General features: G+C 32.2%; 1 protein-coding gene across 8 annotated transcripts in view; it reads right to left on the bottom strand.

The window, feature by feature from the left end:
- Nucleotides 1–1,726: 1,726 nt before the first annotated feature.
- LOC108726168 (probable G-protein coupled receptor CG31760) overlaps nt 1,727–18,026 on the bottom strand; it is a 38,182-nt gene continuing 21,882 nt past the window's right edge. For 5 of the 8 annotated variants that reach the window (XM_018453585.1, XM_018453584.1, XM_018453581.1 and 2 more), the window contains 10 exons: nt 17,854–17,986; nt 17,622–17,775; nt 17,414–17,523; nt 6,651–6,865; nt 6,433–6,571; nt 6,240–6,345; nt 5,437–5,580; nt 3,908–4,090; nt 2,150–2,365; nt 1,727–2,058 (listed from right to left, as the gene is read on the bottom strand). In XM_018453585.1, the coding sequence (XP_018309087.1) occupies nt 2,171–2,365; nt 3,908–4,090; nt 5,437–5,580; nt 6,240–6,345; nt 6,433–6,571; nt 6,651–6,865; nt 17,414–17,523; nt 17,622–17,775; nt 17,854–17,986 (1,379 nt within the window). In that variant the 3' untranslated portion in view covers nt 1,727–2,058; nt 2,150–2,170. Of the gene's footprint in view, nt 2,059–2,149; nt 2,366–3,907; nt 4,091–5,436; nt 5,581–6,239; nt 6,346–6,432; nt 6,572–6,650; nt 6,866–17,413; nt 17,524–17,621; nt 17,776–17,853; nt 17,987–18,026 lie in introns of those variants that run through there. The other 3 variants (XM_018453580.1, XM_018453582.1, XM_018453586.1) reach the window with 3 other exon arrangements.

Below are 18,026 nucleotides of genomic sequence, written 5' to 3' on the forward strand. Positions count from 1 at the left end.
AGGTGCATGCAAACTGTAGACAATCAATTTGTAGGTAACCTTTTTTTATTATTAAGCTCATTTTTTTTCTTTTGCTTCGAAATGTTTAGTCCCAGCTCTGTTGATAATGGCTACGTTTACACCGTGCATTTAGGCCGCGACCTATACAATAGACATCCTTGTTTATTCTGTATATTAAACAAAGACACCTATCGTATAGGTCGCGGACTAAGCGCACGATGTAAACGTAGCCAAGAGAATATCTTACAGATCTATCGAATGCTCGCATTGAAGTTATGTTGCGCTTACGAAAAGCGAAATATGTACATATATATCATTAAAGACTACGATGGCTCGTGAACTCGCCCGCGCATCCTTTGTGCATTCGTGACAGCTTGATATCGCGGTTTTATCTCTTTCGTTTGTTCCATTCGATCTCTTAATTCTTTAATTCTCGCATAGAGTGTCCAAAATACGCCGGATTTATAAATATATGCTAAATACTATTTAAATACATATTATATTTAAAACAAATTGTTTCATAATTTTAAAACACATTTTTGCATTTATCTAATGGGATATGTATAAAATATTATCAATCTTTACTTAATTTTAAAATATTAAAAAGAACAATGAAAATTGAGAGATATAATTGTTAGGGTTTCAAAAACACCCCACATGAGTAATTACGTAAAAGAAATCACGGCAAGAGTAGTGTTAACGATATCCCTGTTTTTTAAATACAATTTCCTTTGTGGTTTGCCGTCGCGCCAACGGTGTGTCATCCGAGCGTAAAAGAAATTTCATATTTGAAGAAACAAGATATTAATGTATGATAGAATTGTGCTCTTTCGACAATTGTTATAAAAAAGAAAAGAAAACACGAAATATTCGCCGTCGCCATCACCTTTTGTTTTTCGTGTGTCTCATTAAAGATTTTGATTTCAAGAGATAGGGTAACTCCGGTATGTACGCCGCACCTATCAAAAACTTAATTTATTAAGTATTATTTATTATGTTTAAAGTAAACGAACTATATCAGTAAAAACTTTGCACTGTCTATTACTATGAATAAAATATTAGAAATCCGAAATATTTATTTTTTGTATTAAAAAATAAACCTTTTGAAACACTTGCATTTTTGTCATATATCCTATAGGAGTGGAATATATGGCTACTCATAAGGGGAGGAGGAGGGGTTATGTATGGCTAACGAAAAATTTGCAAATAATGCTTATAAATAAGACGCAAAATGACACAACTTATAAAATGCGTTTATAAAGTTTTATTAAGGAATAAGAATGATAAATATATATATGAAGTAATAAGTAATAATTACAATCTTCCTACATATATTACAAATGTTATGACATGAGGTACATATTTCATGTAATGCGTTTATTGCATTTATTAGCGCACTGAATTCAATCTGCGCATTTTGTATGCTTTGGGCATAAATCCCGTCCGCTAAAAATGCCGTATATCCCAAACAGGTGGAATATATAAGACAACAAACTAAACAAAGAATATGAAAGCAAAGCATTTGTATTTTGCTATACAACATGCTTTACTATTCCTCTACACGTATGTATCACGAAATAACCACTAAATTTTTTACACGCTCTACAATAATCATTTTATGTAGATTATAATTTATGATGGCGCTACTTATTACGGTGACAAATCGATTCAACTCACAATAATTTCATTAATATTAACAGTAAGAAACTGAAATCATAATACAATACTAATATAACATAAAAGCATGTAACAAAGCAATTGCAAGAAAATTACCCCCACTCCTTCTATTTTTTCTGACTTCTGCGGCGTAAATCCCAGCGCGGCGTATTTGCCGGAGTTACCCTATATCGTACATCTAATAATTACGAAGATATCGCTATCACATCGGTGCGAAGACAGTGATCGCAATGAGTTTGATGTGTTTCATACAAATACGGGCAATCGCCTATCCTTTAAAGGATACAACTTGAATCTCTCCAATTTCTCCCTTTTCCTTCGGTTTCTTCGTGTCTTCTTGCTTTCATCACTGTTGGGACGCTGTTTTTGTCACAACCATATCTGCCGACAGAAAAACATAATTATGACGGAATATGTTAATTTAGATCGATTCTTGTGTAATTAGCGTATGAAATTAAACAGAATTTTTTACCTCCTCGCTATTGACCACTAGTCAAACCTTCTCGCCGCTCGATCTCGATTTCTCCTGTTCCTTATTCCGTTCTTTTTCGCGCTCCCTCTCCCTCTCGGCTTTCTTCTCCCTTAGCATTTCCGACCTACGCGCTCTATGCAGACTTCCGGACGGAAAGGTCGAATCCTCGACGGCCGCAGCCGCGGCTGCCGGTGCACCTCGCTCTACTGCCGTCTGCTCAATAAATTATTCCAATTTATTTCCCAAGACGCTCTCTCAGCGGACTCGTACGATTGCAGATACAAGAAAAGGATTGACTCGCATTCGGGTCAACTCTGACATATCTGCATTCCACAATCCCATTCCTATCCACATTTATATATTTATACATATATGTCTGACAAGGGAGCATCCCGATTTCCATTACTGACTGGGTATGCTAGATATATCAAAATAGTTTCCTTAAGATGCTCATAATACCCGATCCTACCCTACAATCATCAGGTAGTTCTAAAATGCGTTATTGTAAATTGAAAAACATAATTGTAATTATTTAACCTATTTATTACTTCTCAATTCAAAATTCTGAATTGAAAAACTGTATTTTCTATTCAGAATTTTAAATTGAGAAGTATAAAATAGGTTAAATAATTACACAATAATAAACTATTTATTAGACCCGTATAATGTGAACATACAATAAGTAAGAAACAATCCCTATAGTGCTCGCCTGTACTGATCTAAGCTGGAACTTGAGTGCTTTAAGTAATTTCGTGTGAATTTATATACCACGTTTATAGTCTCTCAAATTACGTGTCGAATTAATTTTCCGAATTTAGAAACGCAACTGAATTACCATAGTAATATCACAAATTATATTGTTTATTGTTAGTAATTAATAATTTGATGTTCAAATTGTATCATTTTAAGAAGATCTTAATGTATAGAAAATTTGTAAATAAATCTATTGCAAAGTACTTGGTCGAGAAACCCGGATCTTTAAATTCGGAAAATCATTTCGGCGCGTAATTCGAGAGACTATCCAAGTAGCACAGCAGCGCTTGCAAAGCGCTAAAAAGCGATTATATGCGCTTTTTTAGCGTTTTGTTAATGCTTTGTAAGCGCTGTGCACGGGGTACAAACGTGGTATATAAATTCACACGAAATTATTTAAAGCACTCCAAATCCAACTTCGATGGTTATAGGCATTGCTTCTTATTTATTTGTGTATTGAAATAATTATAGTTATATTTTTCAATTTACGATAACGTATTTTAGAACTGCCTGATAATTGTATTATATGTATAAACGTATAAATGATTAAAAAAAAATGCATTTTCGGATTGGAGAAGGTTCACTTTAACACACACGCGAATGCGTTTTTCTGAAGAATTGAATCCGTTTCAATCCATTCTCGTTTACTGGGTAACGTTGGCAGGAGGTTATCTCTCTGCAAGGAAATTATCTTGATGATTAATAAATCTTTTATTTTTTTTTGCTCTGAACGTTTGAAACACAAAACGACGCACAAAACGGGAGAAAGCTTTCCGTTTTTTCTGACAATTTTTACTCACGATTCTTTTCATTGGAAATAGAGATTTATCTCAGCAATCTTCAAAATGCTTGTGTGATATAAGTTAAAGTAATGAACAATAAAATAAATTTCTCTCTCAGGAAGGACGCTGAAAATTTGTTTCATTCATGTCGTCGAGTTAAAAAATTCTGTGTGTTCTAGAGTTGCTCAAGCAGCAAAGGGAATAAAATGATTTAGGTACATACTTTGAGAATAAAACTGGCCGTCGAGCTCTTGGCTATGGGACTCTGTCCGGCAGATGGATGCCCATGACCATGACCGTGCGCGCTGAAGTAACCGCCTAACTTCGGTTTAATGTGTCGGTTATGCATCTCCATGTGCACTATCTTCATGAATTCGATTCGTGCGGCTAATTTCTGAATTTCCTCCTATCACAACATGCAAAAGTCAGGATGGGATAAAAAAATGAAATTTCGAAATCAAATTTGATTACGTTGCCGAGATATCGTTTTGTTTCGCATAGAGCGATGTGTGTACAGGGCAGGGAATGGAAAGTTACTATTTAAAAGTAACAAGTTATAGTTATTCGTTACCGAGTAGAAAAAGTAACTAATCACAGTTACTAGTTACAGATTTTTAAAAGTAACTCATTATAGTAACCGTTACTTGAAAAAGTAACTTTTCGTTACTTTTCCATTACTTTTTTAAAATCGACGATCACCAATCACAGTAGACGAATGCTTGGAGACTTTCCAGTCTCAAGCGCTATGAGTGGCTTGTGTCTATTTGTCTAATCGAACCATGTCCAATCGTAGAGATGTAAACAACGGAAAAATTCTAGAATGTTAGGATAAAATACTCGGAAAATAATAGTTTTTTTCCTTCGGCTTTGACAGTTTTTTTACTCGGATATTTTTTTTTTAACATTTCACGATTTTGACGCTGTACTATTTGTGTTCCAGAATTTATTTTTGCACTTATCCATAAGATTCTGAAAATAGTTACAAAGTTAAAATATAGTATAATATAATGTCGATGACTATAAATATACCTTACCTTTCACTATTATTTGAATGACATTTTATACTGTTTTAATTTTAAAAGTTAAATAAGTGTTCCATACTTGTATTATTAATACAAATAATACTTTACTAGACTAATTGATACTGTTTTTGTCGTATATTGTGATTGTAATTATACATATTCTAAATTTAAATTATAATGAGACAACTTTCATCGAATCTCTAATTAACTATGCTTGAATCAATATTATAATGGAATGTTGTCTTAAAATAATTAAAATATAAAGTACAATTATAATCAATATGTAGCAAAACAGTATCTATTATGCTTATAAAGTATTATCTGTATTAATAACATCACTTATTTAGCTTTTAAATATATAAAATACCTGTCGTTCCAATAATTATATTGAAATAACTTGTTTCTTTATGAATTTTATATAATTTGGTCAAAAATACCGTTATTTACTGTAAAAAAACTAGTTTTTTTACTTGATACTTTTCTTTAAAGTCAAAAATACCGTTTTTTTACATCTCTATCCAATCGTGTGCTAAGTAACGATAAAGATAACTGTAAAATTCGTTACTGTTATCAAAAAAATGTAACTAAGTTACCGTTACAGTTACCAAAAAGAAAAAGTAACGCAGTTATCAGTAAAGTTACCCAAAAAGTAACTTGCAACTGTAACTTCGTTATAAGTAACGAGTTACTTCCATTCCCTAGTACAAAGATTATACAAACATACAAATACCTTAAGCTCTTCATTTTCTTGATACAAATCTGTTGTCTCCTCCGGCACTAAACCAATTCCGTTCAAGGAAAAGCTTGCAGTGACGCCACGTGCCCTTGCTCGACTGTCCCACTGATCCCCCTGGCCTCGCAATACTCTGATTACCTAAACACCCACGCCGATTAGAAATAAATTAATTAAATATCCTTATATTTAATCAGAGAGGACAAAAAAGAGAACGAAAAGGATGAATATAGTTATAAAAAACAATAAAATTAAAAATTTTAAAATAAGATACCAATTTATTCCGCGAATTAAGCAACAAAAACTGTATTATTATTTAACAACGATAACTTGATAAGCATGTTTGGTATTCAAAACTGGAATTCGAAACCAAACGATTATTTGTATCGGACTCTTTGTCGTTTCTCAATCACTTGAAAATTCTCCTTTAAATTGTACGTGTTTAAGAAACAAAAACATTTGTTGCTTAATTTCCGAGACATCTTGATGTCTTAGTTAACAATTTTTTATTAATCAATGTGATAACATTAACTTTATTAATTTTTTATCACGATTTCTCTCATGTTTTCCCAAACGATACACCACTCGACTCTGTTTAAGTACTCGTTTAATATGACACATAATTTATGTCATAATTTATCTCGGAACTTTTTCAGCCAAAAAACAGTCCTAATTTAACATCCACTTTTATGGAAACAAAATTATTTTCCGTACAATTGTTACAAATCTAAAAAATTAGTCTTTTCAGTGTTTATAATAGAGTCCGTCTAATTTGATCGAACTTGTCATAATTGTCTTACTTTAGGGCCGAATACAAGGAAGACTGTAACGGACGTCGAAAGCTGAGTCCGCAGAAAGCCTAACAGGTATTTGATGTCCGGTCCGGCACGAGGAAATATGAAGAGACTGCGGATAACGTTGTTCTACATGATACATAATGTTTTGTCGCAATGTATTTCGTATGTAATAATATGCATTGCATTGACTACGTACTGAATGGCTATCATGGTTATATTCACCGCGGCTATATTGTAAATGGCATAACTTATCAAACGGGCCTCGTTAAACAGACTCTCCGCGTTTCGCACGTTGTAACATACCTTTATGCCCCAAGCAAGAAAGAGAATTTCACCTTAAAACAGAATTATCAATTATTCACTTAAATTATTCCATCAACATGTTAAAAATTGCGATTGTTTTCGTATATTTACCGATAGCCAGGCTGTGATCCCACCAGTTGTACGAACACTGGTAAAACTTCAAGTCGTGGTTATCTGCGATTACCTCTGCGTAAGGCGGCGCGCTGACAGTCCAAGTTCCGAGATAGATCAGCATTACCAGCAAAATGGGTACCATCCATTGCAGCAACTGTTTGTCCGTCAGCTTAACTTTGTGGGCGCTTTTCACCCGATACGTAAGCGAAACCCTGACAAGAGACATTTATTCGATAATAAATGATTCACTAGGACCGTACAACGTGAATGCACATCAAGAAAGAAACGAAACTTATACCGGTCAAATCTAGATCTTAAATGCTTTAAATAATTACATGTGAATTTATATAACCTAATAAATCGTTTATTATTGTTTATATATGCTGTCTAAAAAATGCGTATGTTCCTACATATCAGTTATTACGAAGAATATTACTAAGGCCTTGGTAATCTAAAAGCTTAGGATGCTCGCATGGAATGCTAGAGATCCGGGTTTGACTCCTGAGATAATATTTTTCGCAATAAATTTATTTACAGATTTTCGATACATTAAAATCTCTTTAAAACGATCTGGCAATTGAGCAACAAGTTATTAAATTGTTTGTCAATTTAAGTTGTGATATCATTGTAGTAGTTGGGTTGCGTTTCTAAGTCCGAAAAAACAATTCGGCGCGCAATTTAAGAGAAAATGTGATAGATAAATTCATATCTAAATATTTAAGGGGGATCCTAATCTAGAGAGCGCTAAGAAATAAGGCAAATTTAGGAATCTTTTTTTAAACTATAACTCCTAAAAGCTTTAAATTTTAAGGGCACTTTTATACATATTTATTAGCTAATTACAACTTTTTTCAAATGATTTTATTAAAATTTGTCCGAGATATACGCCTATTGCACCAAGCATTTCGTGTAATCATAATAATATATAACAAAAGGAGAAAAAGAAACGAAAGTAAGCTAGGAAATAATAATGAAAAAGCGATTTATTTATTCGTCATCGATCTCTATTTGTTTATAATTAATATTTAGCAAAAGAAGATCGAGTGGAAACAAAATTATACACTGTATTTATTAACTAAAAAATAATAATAAAAATGCAAACAATTTATTCGCCCTTGATCTCCATTTGTTTATAATTATATACTTAATTTTGTTTTATATGAAATAACGAATATAATATGTAATATTTAATATATATACAGAAAATTATACGTTGGTATTTGTTAACTACTATCTTTCGGAAAATATAGATGACCGTCGTCTTGACATTTTTACGACTCAAGTTATATCTTTAATTCTCCTTTAAAACTTATTATATAAAAATTATATCACAAAGAAAAAGGGCCAACAAGGGCCAATTTCGGCCTCCTCTAATATTCGTCGAAACACATGAAAATTTATTTCGTGAGGTTAATTATAAGATAAACTTATTATAGGAAGACGTACGTCACTACAAAATGCGTGATATCACTACAAACTTACCTTTTAAAAAAAGGTAAATAAAGGCATTAAGAATATATGTGCTTCTCGAATAAAACCTAAGTATCCAACCCAATTAATAGTAGTTCTAATTCTTCTTCATTCTTATTGAAGGTCTTCTTATTTCAATCGAAGTAATGGCAGCTTTTAATTCTCTGTTTTAAAAAATTATTAATTCTCGAAGAAAATCAATGTACCAAATGAAAAATTAAAACCCAGATGCTACAGCCTTAATTAATCAAGTTAAATTCTATCAAATTAAAAAGAAAAACCCAAGTGGGTACTATCTTTGTTATTTACTTAACTCTAATGATGTGTATAAAGGATTTGATATCAACAAAACTAGCGCCAAGTTAAATTCCATAAAATTTTATCTATCATTCGTAAAAAAGATTTGATATCAATTGGCGCCAAATTAAATCCCATACCAAATTAAATGAATAATATTAACTTTAATCATATGTACCATTCGTGTAAGAGATTTGATGTCAACAACTGGTGCCAAGTTAAATCCTATCAAGCCATATCAAATTAAGTAAAGAATACAATCCATAATTGTGTTACCTTGTCCATTCAAGTGTTACCACAAAAAGTTAAAGAAGTAAACACGGCACATCCTAACAAATTTCTGCTCGGGATTCTTATTATCATTTTTTTAGCTTAGTTAACAAATACAGTGTATAATTACGTTAATGAATACAGTGTATAATTTCGTTTCCGCTCGATCTTTTTTTGTAAAATATTAATTATAAACAAACAGAGATCAATGACGAATAAATAGTTTTTACATTATTATTTCCTAGCTTACAAGGGAAGTTTCACAACTGTCCGGAACCGATTTGATTCTTCATGAAATATGTTGTTAAACACGAAAATCTAAGAGACACGTATTTTTTTATACGTGCGCTAACTCATGTTTAAGGGGTGAAACACCCCTTTGAAAAAAAATGTTAAACAAAAAATAAAAAAAATTTTTTTTCTTCATAACATTGAAGTATTTTTGAAGTCATACAACTTTTGTTTAAAAAATTTTTTTCCATCTTTTATTCGGCTTCCGACGATATTCGGCTCGAAATAGAAATACCGTTTTTTTTTTCAAAGGGCTGTTTCACTCCTTAAACATGAATTAGCGCACGTATAAAAAATATGTGTCTCTTAGACTTTCGTGATTAACATCATATTTCATGGAGAATCAAATCGGTTCCGGACAATTGTGAAACTTCCCTTGTTAGTTAGTTACTAGCGTGTGTACAGTTTCATTTCCAACCGATCTCCTTTTATTCAATATTAAGTTATAAACAAATGAAGATCCAAGTTGAATAAATCGCATTGTCATTATTATCTTCTGACTTAGTTAACAAATATAGTGTATAATTTCGTTTCCGTTCGATCTCCTTTTGTTATGTATTAATTTATAAACAAATAGAGATCGATGACGAATAAATCACTTTTTCATTATCATTTCCTAGCTTAGTTAACAATTACCGGCGTGCAATTTCGTTTTCATCTGATCTCTTTAATAAATAAACAAGTTGTCATGAATCAAGCTGGATGTTTAATGCTATATATTAAATCTCATATTATACATATAAAAACAAACGTTTCAACCTCTATCGGATCATTCTCAATATTTAAATATCGCCTAAAACGTTAAATTATTGAATACAATTTCGATATGAACAATAAAATAACATAATAATCCCTAATTCTTGTCCTACGCGTTTTACATATTTCGATATGAACAATAAATAATATACTAATCCCTAATTCTTATCTTACGCGTTTTACATATCGTTCGTAGTTTTTCTTATGTGATGAAACGGATCGGCGACCAGAAATTCAATTCAATGGTCAATACAAGTAAAAAAAATAATGTGCAAATTTCTAATGGTGTGAACCATTCTTATGTGAGCGTGGATAGAAATACCTGATAAATTGATAATGTTTTAATAATAATTGATTGACAATTTTTAATAATAAAATTGAGTTTAAGGTCATGTAACAATTACAAGTCTAAAATTCTAGTTTGATTGTTGCAAATCTAAAATTCTGGTTTGACTGTAAAAAATTAAACAATTGAAGCTAAATACCTGAATTGGCCGTCCATTGTTGTGTATAAAATGTATTTTATAATAATTGTGTAATTTAATCGTTTTGGCAGTTTTGCTCAGAGAACCCAGAAAACTCGCTTAACCATGTACTTGTAATGTACGAAAAATTACAATAATATATAAAGAACAGAGGAGAAAATATGTAAAATGAAATGAGAGAAAAGATTAGAGAGGGTAGGAACATTAGGAAGGGGATAACGACTGGAGAATGGGAAAACATGTATCCGATAATGATTCCGAGTCGTTTTATTTACTCAATCTCTGTGATTGTTTTTTTATGTAAACCATCTCAGAAATTAATCGTTTATTATATGAAGGTTCTCTGTCTAAAATCGCTACTTCGTTCCACTTGAAATTATGCCTATGATTAATGCGATGATCTGAAATGATCGATGGAGATCCTGTTTTTTTATTGATATTGGATAGATATTCGTTGACTCTGGTTTGAAGTCGTCGTTTGGTTTGTCCAATATACGTGGCCTCACAATCTTGGCACGAAATTTTATAGACCACATCTTGATTTGACATTATATCAAGTTGTGGTCTTTCCCCATTTTAATAAATCTCTTTAAGGTATTGGGTATGGAAAATGCTGTTTTTCGATTGATGTTTGATGCAATCGGAACGAAACTTTCTGAAATGGTTTTGACATACGGTACCGTAAAAAATCGATTGTTAATGTTATTATGTTCTCGCTTACTTTTTAATTTGTGATCGTGATATTTTAGTCTGGTTTCTATTGCTAAAAAAATAAAAGGGAGCGGATAACCATTGTTCAGCAAAACACAAATCGCTTTTTTAAGTTTTTTTTGATGGAATTGTGGGTGGGATAAAAATAATACTCTGTCCATCATACCAAAAATGATGCCTTTCTTATGACTTAGAATGGATGTTGTGGAAGTTAAGGAATCTTCTCGAAAATTTGGGTTTTTGATATCGATCGAAAATAATTTTCTGGTCTTGAATGATGAGTGTTACATCTAAAAATATTCTATCTATCGTTATCATCTATTGTTATTACCTATTTCAATGGTAAATTGTAACCTTTCATGTAATGAATTAAAAATGTCAATTATTGTGTTAAAAGATTCTTTCGGAGCAGCTAGTACGTATCGACATAACGTAAATAAAATGGTAAACGAATAGCTAGTAACTCTAATGCCGATTCTTCTAAATCTTCCATCACTATATTACGAGAGAGAGCGGTGAGCCCATCGATGGGCCAAAAATCTGTAAAAATTCTTATTGAACAAGAAGACCGTCGAATTAAGTACAAACCTAATATAGCAATTAAGAACTTCTCTTTAGATATTTTAATATTGTTTGAAATACTATCCCATCTCTTCAATACTCTATTTATGGCCAAATTTATGGGAACATTAATAAACAAGGAAATAACATTCAAAGAAGCTAGAGAAAGGTTAGGCTCAAAGTGTATTCCATTAAAAAAAAACTTTTTAAGAAGGCTCAATGAGAATAAATCAACAAATGACAAGAATTACGAGCCATATGCAAAACAAGCCATTTTCTACAAAAATTTTTTTAATATAAAAAATTACAATAAAACAATTTAGCGTTAAATTAACATTGCAACAGAGATACAATAAAACGCATGTTTAGCATTCAACTTAAAATTAAAACAGACAATCTTATTCTCTTTATGTTGTAAGATTGTAGATCGGAAATAATTTTAAGGGTTCTACTTTCACGATAACTAAATGAATCTTTTGGACCGAAAATATTAAGCTACCTAATTTCTAGTACTTGACCGTTGATAAGGAATGCGTTCGTTATTTTGTATTTTACTGGATTATTTACATTGAAAATGACCCGACCGAGGTCGAAACTGTCTGTTTTAATTTTAAGTTGAATGCTAAACATGCGTTTTATTGTATCTCTGTTACAATGTTAATTTAATGCTAAATTGTTTTATTGTAATTTTTTATATTAAAAAAATTTTTGTAGAAAATGGCTTGTTTTGAATATGGCTCGTAACTTTTGTCATTTGTTGATATTCCATTAAGTTTGTTGACTAAATGGAAGCTATTTTCTACGTGGCTCTGGAATGTTTTCCTTAATGAGCTTATGTAAAAAGAGTGAAAGATTGTATAACGGGCTGTTGATCGACGAAACAATAAACTCTAAAAGGATTGCCCGGTTTGTGAATTTTTGGCGCACCGTAAGCTCTAAGAGTAATACCATCGGTGGTTAGTAACCGTTTGTAAGTGAGATTATCTATAAAATCATTTTTTCCCACCTCATAAGGAGACTGCATAAATCGTTTGTTAATTTTCTAACTGGATCTTTATCAATTCTTTAAAGTAATATTGTCGGATACGGATACGGATATGTATCCGTATCCGATAATATTACTTTCATCTTATTTAAATAATCGGTCTTATCTAATATTACTGTAACGTTTCCCTTGTCGGCGTTAGTACTTAATAAATTAGGATGTTCTTTAGTAAATGTTTTAGTTAATTTGAGCCACTTTACTAATAGTTTGTCATTAAGATTTACCGAGGGGTAAATTGTTGTAAATCTATTGATTATAGGAAAGGATTAATTTCTTACATAATTAGATAAATTTTTTGGAACTTTAACGAGATTGTTCTCAATCTGTTTTATGAATTCTATTATTGTTTTTTTTTATCCGAATGCATAAGTGGTAGATCGAATCGCTCCCCGAGTTGTTATAAATATTATACTTCCGATGGTATAACTTTGTCGCTCAAATTAACCATTTTTCTTGCGTTTTACTTCCCTATCAAATTCATTTGCCAAAATATGAAATATGTTGATTATTCGGAGAAGAACCTACCGACGTACACTCGAGCGAAGATGCATTATTATATGTTCTTGTTTTTTTATGTCGTCATTGATTGATGGTAATTTCACATTGATTTGGTTTGATGCTACATGTTCTTTATCGTTAGTGTCCCTCTCCGAGATCGAACAACAATACGTAATAGGTCGGATGTTAGATTTAATACCTTTATGGTGTTTTGAGAGTAACCAGTTAATTTTGTTATCTCTCAATTCTATTCCTGTCTCTATTTCATAGTATCCAACTATTTCTTTCCTGGTAGCCAAAAAGAGAATTTTCAATCGATATAGGTAAAATATTTGATATGATTTTTGTCATTTTAAATATGTGGTTTCTGATGAATTGTAAGTGATTGTGTGCATCTCTAACAATAAGTTCTGAACGCAATACTGTGATACATTGACATGGTTACGTTGTATCGTTAAGTGTTTATACGCATTATCTTGGTAAAGACTAATAAAGTCATGTTTTGTTAAATTCTATAGGTGTGATGATACTAGACCAAAATTGAGACACGCTTTTAAAAATCTAATACGAATTCTAATTCTAACGCTTAAATTTAAAAATTTGATAAATCTTTTAAGTAAATCTCTTGTTTCATTGCCAAAATGTACTCTAATAAAATTAAAAAAACCAGGGAAATTATAAAACGAAGGTGTAACAGAACGCATTGTTTCGCCTGCGTAATTATAACAATACTTTAAATAATATAATAAGGCTCCTCAATTCGAACAAATTAATAAATAATCAAGTAAGGGCCACGAGCCAAGCTGGATGTTTAATGCTATATATTAGGTCTTTAATGCTATATATTATACATGTAAAAACAGATGATCAACCTCTATCAGGTCATTCTCAATGTTTAAATATCGCCTAACATTAATTTATTGAAATATTAAACTATTGAAAACAATTTCGATACGATTTTTTTTGTTAAATATTAAGTTATAAACAAATGAAAATCGAGGTCGAATAAATCGCTTTGTCATTATCATCTTCTGGTTTATTTAACAAATATAGTGTACAATTTCGTTTCCGTTCAGTCTCCTTTTATTATGTATTAATTTACAAACGAATAGAGATCGATGACGAATAAATCGCTTTTCATTATCATTTCCTAGCTTAGTTAACAATTACCAGCATGTAATTTCGTTTCCATCCAATTTCCTTTTGTTAAATATTAAGTTATGAATAAATGGAAATCGAAGACGAATAAATCACTTTGTCATTATCATTTCCTAGCTTAGTTAACAAATACTAGTGCACTTATAATTTCGTTTCCCTCCGATCTCCTTTTGTTAAATATAAAGTTATAAACAAATGGAGGTCGAGGTCAAATAAATCATTTTTTCATTATCATTTGCTAGCTTAGTTAACAATTACCAGCGTATAATTTCATTTCCATTCGATTTCCTTTTGTTAAATATTAAGTTATGAACAAATGGAAATCGAGATCGAATAAATCGCTTTGTCATTATTATTTCCTAGCTTAGTTATCAAATACTAGTGCACTTATAATTTCGTTTCCCTCCGATCTCCTTTTGTTAAATATTAAGTTATAAACAAATGGAGGTCGAATAAATAACTTTTTCATTATCATTTGCTAGCTTAGTTAGCAGTTATCAGCGTATAATTTCGTTTCCATTCGATTTCTTTTTGTTAATTATTTCCTTTTATTAATTATAAGCAAATAAAGATCGATGACGAATAAATCGCTTTTCATTATCATTTCCTAGCTGTTATCATTTCCTAGTTATTAACAAAAGTTATTAGCAAACACCAGCGTATTATTTCGTTTACCATACACCGCTAGCGCTTCTTGCATTGCATCAATACGCTAACGCACTTTCGCGCCGAAACGTTCAACAGTACATTCAGGCTGGATGACTAGCGCACTCTCGCGCCAAAACATGTGATAGTACTTCTGGCTAGTCGACTGGTCGACGAACATAATGAACAACATAATGAAGACGTATCTTAAAAGTTTCACATCGGGACCTTGCGTCGCAATATTTCCGCTCGGAGGGCACGTTGACAAAAAATAAAAGCACTTTTATTACACAATTCGAGTGGACGCTATCGATTGAACGTATGTAGAATTTGATCGGTTCATTGCTGTTATTGAGATACAATAATCTTGATCCCCTGCAATTCGCGGTCTCGCGTAAAGGAACAACGGTAGTGTCGTTGCGTTCGGCTTAGCGCCGAGACACTACCGTGTCTCCTGATTTGCCGTTGACATTGTAGAGCCCATCCAAACGATCTGAAACAAAAAAGTAAGATATATTTTCATTTGTTATTAATAGTTGCTTTCCATTTACACATAAGTGAAACTGAGTCTGAAATGAGCTGAGTATTTTATATTCAGATTAGTGACGTACTTTTATTATCACTACTTGCTACTTTAAAAAAATTATCCCATATCAACACAGGTTCATAACCTCACTTTGAAGTGAATTTACGAGACTCACTAAAGCACACGGTCTCGATCTTGTACAGATTGTAGGTAAAAACTCAGTTGAAATCTCACTTGTCAGAATACAAAAGGAATGCGCATTCAACTGAGTTATGATGTCACAAGTGAGAATTATTTGAGAATCGGTGTAAATGGAAAACAACCAATGCTTCTTCTGTGTAAATCTCGTTCCGGGTAAAAAATTACAAAATTTTTTTAAGTAAAGCTTGTTTAAAAAGGGTTTGATATTTTCATTATTCTTTCGATACGTTTTTTTTAACAAAAAAAGTTTATTATTAACCTTCAAACCGTACACTACTGTACACTGCGAATTCGCACCACGAAGATTTTCAATTTGCTGACAGTTGCGCATGAACAGTTGCCGCAGTTTATCCTCACTATGTTAAATATGCTTTTTCATTAAATTTGAGTGATACCATTGGATTTGTGAGAAAATTACCTCAGAAAAGAGTGGTTTTAAAGAAATTTCTGTTTTATCTTCAAAAGAGACTTACAGTTAAAAATGTCAAATCCCAATTCGCACCTGTGTACTATTAGTAGGTGTTCAGAAGGTGTACGGTTTGAAGTATATTAACATTTTAAACATTAAATGTCAATACGTGGTTAAAATTTAGAAACAAGAGAAAAATAAAAGGCATATACTACGAGCGTTCCGCTGTACGACATCAAGCGTGGTATATGCCTTTTATTTTTCTCTTGTTATTAACATTTTATTAATTTTATAGGTTTACACAGAAGATATAACAGTTATTTCGAATTACCCAAAAGATGAAGCCAATTCGATTATTAATTTTTGTGTTATGATGTCAATGGGCTTGAAAAATATGATTTCGAGAAACGCGTTTAAAGTTTTAGATACTATTTACACAGTTTCGTATACTTACAGTTAATTTCTGGTTAATCTGCTATTCCTGATCCATAAAATAAGTCTTCTGCTTCCTCAAAAAATTCGTTTGCCTCCTCTACGTTGCTTTGGTCGGCCTATAGGATTTTTTCTTGTAGCTTGAGCGATCTTTATTTCTGCTCATGCGAATCGCCATTTGTCTGCGTAATCCACAAACATTTTGCGCGTTGACCAATAATTATGCCCATTGTCTCCATAACTTTCAAAATTGTTACGTAGTCCTCATTAAAGATTCCCGCAGCCAAATATGCATAAGATTCAATAATTTTTGAGCCAGTATGATATTTGGGTGCAAGACGTCAGATCGATGAATTTAAATATTTATTATTGTTTTGATTATGTCCGCCTAATAAATTCTGTTGTTTAATAAAGATTGTTATGTATGTAAAAGACTCTGTTTCTTTTGTTTGGACGCTTGGGATTCTTGGAACATAAACAGATCTCCGAGCGGATCCCTTACCTGAGCGCGTCAAACGGTCGGCTACTTACTAATTGGTCTAAACATATATTCGTCAATTTTGCGAATTTCGAAATAATACTTTAGGAACATATTTTTTAATGTTCTATTATCGGAAAATAAAAAAAAATTTTTTTTAAGGTTCTAGATTAGGATTCGCCCTTAAATAATTTAAGATCCAACTTCGACAGGTATAGACTTCGTTTCTTGCTTGTTGTGTAATCACTTTATTCGATTTTTCCATCATTGCAGGTGGCCGAGTCATAAAAACCGAAACATTGAAAATGGTCTAACAAGTAAGTCTAGTTGTAAATTTACTGAAGTGCAATACCTCACCATTAATTTCTCTTAAAAAAGAGCAGTAATTATATTTTGGGATTCACTTCATCAAGGAATTTTTTTGAACGCCATACAATAGCTTTTATTTCGTTTTCCCCGAACCTAATCGCGTAACTTAATCTATACATATTTTCAACAACACAAGAGTGTTTATCGTAGCTGCTTACCGCCAGGTTTTCATCAGCAACGCCGTATACGAGACGCAGAATCCCATATGTCTCGTCCACTTTGTGGCAATGCATGAATACATATCGAGAACTGGGAATATAGCAGCCATCTACAGCAGAATTCTTGATTAGTATATCCATCGTTCGTTTGTACTAACAATCGAACTATAAAAAAAAGGAAAGAGAATAGAGCGTTCTTTTCGTTTACCTCGAGATACATCAAGGCGCAACCCAGAAGCGTAATAGATAGAAATATCGGGGAGGCTACCTTGAATACCTTTAGTTTACGGTGCTGATACATGTACGCCACCAGAACGATGGTACCGAATGCGCAGAAAATTGAAACGGCTAGTAATGAGATTCTTAAAAAATACAAGATTTAAAAATAGCAACATGGAACAATAAGATCAATAAAAAAAGTAAGGATATCTTAAGAGTACCTAAATGGCCAGTTGTACGTCGCCAAGCAAGGTTCAGGGCCTTTGCATCTCGCGCATCCCGGTGCGCAACGCAGACATAGAAATACCTTCTCATAGGAGTCACTCTTGTTTTTCCTCATTTCCTTCCACGCGGCTATAATAAATATGAATGAAAGATTAGATGCACGACAACT

The sequence above is a fragment of the Mycetomoellerius zeteki genome, unplaced genomic scaffold, assembly GCF_001594055.1.
Source record: "Mycetomoellerius zeteki isolate Tzet28-1 unplaced genomic scaffold, Tzet1.0 scaffold39, whole genome shotgun sequence".
In the NCBI taxonomy this organism is placed as follows: Eukaryota; Metazoa; Arthropoda; class Insecta; order Hymenoptera; family Formicidae; genus Mycetomoellerius; species Mycetomoellerius zeteki.